Source organism: Protomyctophum parallelum (assembly GCF_964188405.1).
Source record: "Protomyctophum parallelum genome assembly, chromosome: 3".
Lineage (NCBI taxonomy): Eukaryota > Metazoa > Chordata > Actinopteri > Myctophiformes > Myctophidae > Protomyctophum > Protomyctophum parallelum.
Genome location: NC_139698.1, coordinates 41636661 through 41642739, shown reverse-complemented (window position 1 = coordinate 41642739; position 6079 = coordinate 41636661). Strand labels below are relative to the sequence as shown.

The 6079-nt window shown below is 38.1% G+C and overlaps 1 protein-coding gene across 1 annotated transcript; it reads left to right on the top strand.

Moving 5' to 3' along the window:
* Window positions 1-1795: 1795 nt before the first annotated feature.
* On the top strand, window positions 1796-4548 carry cd83 (CD83 molecule). Its single transcript, XM_083761047.1, has 5 exons — window positions 1796-1953; window positions 2051-2187; window positions 3131-3359; window positions 3504-3607; window positions 3728-4548. Exons 1-5 carry the CDS (start codon window positions 1911-1913, stop codon window positions 3884-3886), a joined length of 672 nt encoding a protein of 223 aa, XP_083617173.1. The 5' UTR covers window positions 1796-1910; the 3' UTR covers window positions 3887-4548.
* Window positions 4549-6079: the final 1531 nt, after the last annotated feature.

Here is a 6079-nt window from a genome sequence, read left to right as displayed (position 1 = left end):
GAATACATCTTACTTTTGATGTTTTTGGGGTTACGTCCATAGCTATTTGCCTCGCCTCAGATGATTACATTTCACAAATGTGTGGTTATGAATTCAATAACATAGCATAACTTGGGCCAAGAGTTGATCAACAAGATTAGCGTAATTGATCATAAGTTGATCACGAAAATTGACCCTGATTTGAAGCGTCCGGAAGAACACGATTTCCTCGTGCTAAATGCCCGCCTGCAGTCCCAGCTCTGACCAGTAGGGCCGAGCGCTTCAACGTTGACCATCCCTTCTGGGGGCTTGGATCACACCCACCAGTTCATTATTAGTATACCTGGTTTTCACCTTAGCACCACCCACCTCTCCCATTGGGTCTTTTGACTCAAAGGCTTTCAGCTTTCATGAAGAAACCAAAAATAGGGAAGACCTATTCACCTGAGAGTATTAGAGTAATGTTAACTCCAGAGACTCATACACAACTGAAAAAGTTAAAAGATCACGCCACTCCATCTTTAACAGTTTGCAGAATGGGTACAGTTCAAGGAAGGTACAAAATTTGCTAAGAGGCTAAAACCAGAAAAGGACGTTTACATAAGGGTCCAACATTTTCAATTCATCAGAACATTTAAAGGCATATATATATAATTATGCAAAAATAAATCATAAACATGGTTAGAAAAATGGAAACCTGGTAGAAATAGGGGTCTATTGGTTTTGTGACGTCCCAGACACATTGAGTGTGACAGTGACAAAGGGGAAGTACAGGGAATTACCAGACATGACATCATGGCTAGTGGAATTTCAGGTGCTTTTTATGGCATTTACTTTCACTAGTACTACTTGATGCAAAAACAGTAACACTACAAAACCCTTGTTTGCATAATCATACTATATCATACTATAAATGTCTGTCTTTCTGTCTGTCTGTCTGTCTGTCTGTCTTGTCTGTCTGTCTGTCTGTCTGTCTGAATGTGTGTCAGAAACACTGCCGTAGACCAACCAACCAACTGACGGAAAATGTACGTTGTCATACGTCTGAATTATCGGATGCGGAAATGCACTGGCACATGTTGGCCTTATTGGTCTAGCACTTTGTTTGGAGCTTAACTGCTTTAAAGATGGATTGCTGTGACCCCTCCCCCAAAAACATGATCATCATGATTATACTAGGAGAAAGATTGTTTTAAAAAAAAGTGTACAGAAAGTGTTATTATCTTAGCACCACCCACGGTCTAGAGCAATGTTAACATAGACACATATAAAACAGAAAAAGTAAAAAAATCATATGGCACTCCATCTTTAATAAACAGAAGTTGTTCAAAGATTGAGCCCAGGTGTGGTTTTCATTTATTTTGTAATTTATTAATTCATACACAGTGAAAGTCTTAGTGTTAAAATATGCAATTACTGGGGGTGAGAAGAAACAAAACGTAGGCCTTATAAGAAAAGTAATAAGCAATAAGTTACCTTTGGGTAATAAGTAAAGTAATAATGTTAGTAATAGGTCATATATTACCGTTTTAGAGTAACTTTTCCAACACTGTTCATAGGGGTTGCTCTGATTCCCGTAGTACCTGAACATGCCTGCTTCCTTGTTCCTTCTACTCACTAGGTCGGTGAGCAGTCATGTGCGTGCTGTTAATCTATTCTACTGCATGCTGCCTGCAGCTGTGAAACTGAAAACGTACGCCCACACACATTGGGAAATTTTGAAAGGGAAACAAAAGCATGTAGACAATGAAAAAAGATAAGCTACTCCCATGTTCCAGCTAGCCTACAGTATATAATGGAGTTTGGTACAGTTGAGTAATAAGAGTAGAACAAGAGACTATAGAGACTTCAGAGGATCAGAGCCTAATAGTCTTGTCTGACTGTCTATAGTGATAGTCTATACTCTATAGACTATATTTGTAAATAGGGCTATGCCTTCAGTTATAATGCACTGGGTCGTGTTATTTGCATTGTGTGAGTATTTTAATCTAAAGCCAAAGTCCTCATTTCAGTGAGTTGAAGGGAGACAAGGACAATTAACACTCGACTGACTGTAAATTGTTCTCATCAGGTATCTCTCACATTGACTGTGTGGCTATTAACAATTTACGGGCAGAGACGACGTGTAACAGTGGAGAGGATTGTGTCTTGAGATGTACAGCTCATTACAAAAGTGGGGTCCAGTATCGTGCTGTAACATGGTATAAGGTAAGTCCATCCTGTTTATGTACTGCTTGTGTATTTATATAATATTTTAGATACATTTGATTCAAGAGGATATGGCGTGCCATAATCTCATTGGTTGGATTTCAAGTTAATAAGAGTAATACTTCCTGTAAAGCTGAACCATGTAACTTTCCTCTACTGCACAAGTGCTGACATTTAGGCTACTTTTACCATTGATGTACTGCATCGTGTAGCCTGTTCGTTGCTTGCTCAGGGGATAAATTGAATCTTGGTTCAGGTTAGAATTTGTGTCTGATCCTGTGTCTAGGTGAGACTTTGACACGATCTAAATGTCTCAATATAGAAGAGCAGGGAGACAAAATTCACCCTGATTGAATAAATTATATTATTACCATACTCTGTGTAATACATACATACAAAATACATACAAATTACATTTTTTCATTAAATGTTGCCGATTAATAACATAATTTTACTAACAATTTTCATCTCAAATCAAGTAAAGTATTCAAAATGTTTGGGGAAAGTTTGACGCCAATTGAGCATTAAAGAGCAATAAAACAGTACAATTTAGAATTTACAATTGCAAGAACAAAAAAAGCATGGGAATAGATCACATAAAAACATTTATCAAGAAACATGCGTAAGCTAAGAAAGTAACAGTGGAATATCTATATAATGAAGCTATACATATAAACTATACATCTATACTACTATGCTATACATATGTACTATGACGTGCTATGACTACATACAATGCAATTATAGTGCTGTCTACATAACATGCTATAAGTCTGTATCAAATGCTATCTAAGTCTACATAAATGCTATCTAAGGGGGTGGGGTAAGTGCTATGGGCCATGATGTCTGAAAAGGTGGGTTTTCAGACTACGGCGGAACATACAAATAAAGTCAACACTCAAGTCAACATTCATTCTTTAGTGGTGGTGTGCTAATTTCACAGATAGATGAAGATGCCTCTCCTCAACTGAATGGGCTCTTGATGAGAAGTCTTCCTAATGGCACCACTCAATGGTACGTTGGTGTGGAGCGAATAGTGGAACTGTGGGATTACTCTAGGGATATCCTTCTGCAAAACCTCACATGCAAAGATAGAGGCACTTACAAGTGTGTCCTGTCTGCACCGGTGGGTGAACAGAACCAGGAAGGACAGGTCCACCTCACTGTAACAGGTACTGATTCAAGACTCCTCTGACATAATTTTTCTAGAAAAATGTCTGTTGGTCGTTTAGCTACAGTACAGCTCAGCAGCACTGCAACTGAAGCAAGAAGAACATTAACAGCAATAACTTGAAATGTTTTTTTTCCATTCACAGGTTGTCCTGACAGTCCATCAAATGACCAGATGGAAGATGTTTACATGGTGATTTTTGCTATAGTACTGCTGATACTGGCTCTATTGATATTCTGCATAAGTTATGTAAGTAAATATGAACTGATATAAACTGGACTGACCATTCCACAAAGTAGAAGACCGGTTATTTGTCTCAGTATTCTGTTGTATCCCTAATCTGAACATATTTTCTTTACTCCATTGCAGTCCTGTCTGAAGAAAATACTCACAGAAAAGAAAACTACAACCCATAAAGAAATATCCTCCAATTCACCATTTAAACCACTAGAAAAGAAGGACTTAATGTTGATCCATACATTGGGTACCAAGTGTCTGAAATCGAACCTGAAAGAAATATGTGTTTGAACTCAAACCTACAGCATACCAGCTATATGCACGCCATGAGACCCAATCTCAAGATAATCAGATACGACGAAAAAGGGGCACACCAGACTAGACCACAGCTGAGCTAGCACTATGGTCAGTGACAGCTGGATGCTGAACCTGAAGCTGTGGGAGGTGATCAGGACAGGTGGTGAACCTAAATCTTGCCCTAAAGAGTTCCACAACAGCTCCAGACCATTAGCCACATTGGCGGACAAACACAAACGTTTTGGGGATATACTGTAGGCCTACTGTACATACCTTGCTGCAGTGCTGACCCCTTCAGTGCCACGTCACGGAAGAGAGATGCGCAATCCTTTCCTTTGAGAATGCAGAACCTGGAAATTAATATTTAGAGATCTGCGTTGTAATGTTCCCAAAATGAATTCAATGTACGATTGCGTCACACCACCTCATTTCCTCCCCAGACTCTTTTTATATTTCATATTTGTTATATAACTACTGTTATATACTTTACTACTTATTATTATTACTCTACAGTACTTGATCACAAACCTGTTTGGATAACGCATACTGTGAACTAATTAAGTGGCAGCTACTATACTGAAAAGCAACAGTTATGCACTTTTTTGTCATTCAACATTGTTGAATGACTACCCAAATAAACAAATGCATTGATTGATTGATTGATTGATTTATGAATGTATTAACAGTTTTTTTTTTTAGAATTACAGTACATTTCAAGCACAACTCAATACAAGACTGTTAACTGTGGACAACACCATAAAGCATTACACTTCTTTACAATAGGGTCCACCTTGTTCAATTCATCATAAAACAAAAATGTTCATCTATTGTCTCATTTGTTGTGTTGTCCTAGTTAAATGTTTAAGATCCTGAAGAAACCTGAGAAAAGATGGCTCCAGACCATAGAATGCTGCTGCCTAAAATTAAAGTAGATTTGTGATTTGGTATGAAGCACTACACTCACTGTCCCAGTAGAAGCTTATCAAAAACTTCTAAATTGCAATAGCCTATAGCTAGAACTTAGTATTAAATGTTATTAGAGTCCCAAAAGAGCCCTTTTCTATTCAACATATATATTACACTGTGAGTTCTACATACTACATATAGTTTTTCATTTAAAATACTTTTATTTTGTTGTTAATCTGTATTTAATTTTATTTTGAAATGTACTTTTAGTTGCTTTGATTGATAACGCCAGTAATAGCTACTACTATTTCCAACAACCAGGCTGTTTTCAGCAGCACGGTGCACCCATAGAGTATATACTCTAAGGGTGCACCCTATAGCCTCTGTACCAGGCTTTCATTTTCGCCGGCGCAAAAAATTAAAAGCAGCACCCTAGAGAGCGGAGCACCTGCATGCACACATTAAAATAAATTTGGTTTGCAGTGAAAATAAGGTATGTATTGTTAGACTTCGCCTTTTTTGTTGAGTAGCCTTACTAGCCTAGCTGTTTAAATGAGGCACATGCACGCATTGCTGGTAATTGAGACTAATTAATTGGTAGGTATGGGTTTTGCAAATCAGCTAAATTGTGTATTGTATAATTTACAACTCTAATGTAGTTTAATTTGTTTAGTTTTTGTTTATTTTCTCTTCAGACTTTACGTTGGTTTTATGCAAGTCAAAACTTGCATTTCCCGGCTCCTGATCGGCTGATTGCCCTGAGATCATTTCAATGGATAACAATAATACTAAAACGATACACCCCGAGGCATGCTGGGATATTCAAATTCTTACTATACGTGACATCATAACATCAAGTTGTCGTGGCCGAGTGGTTAAGGCGATGGACTAGAAATCCATTGGGATCTTCCCGCGCAGGTTCGAATCCTGCCGACAACGGTCTACTTTTTTTCTTCTCCTCTTCAATAATCTCACATCGTTAGAAACAAATACAACAGCTACAAATGCAAACCTTCGTGAGAACATTTCGCGGTAAATGTGTGACCTTTTGTGTATCGGTCCCAGCCATAGATGTTCCAGACTGCTATGAATGTACAGGGTTCGTTTTTTGGCTACGTTTTCGTCAAATAAGTCTATTCAAGGCAAGCTACGAAGTATTTGATACATACCGTAATTCAATACTACCATTGCATTGGAGGGAGTGGGACTGTATTGTTTTATTTTAGAACGCAACCCCCTAATTTGCGCACTACTGCTCAACAGCGACCTCTGGAGAGTGAA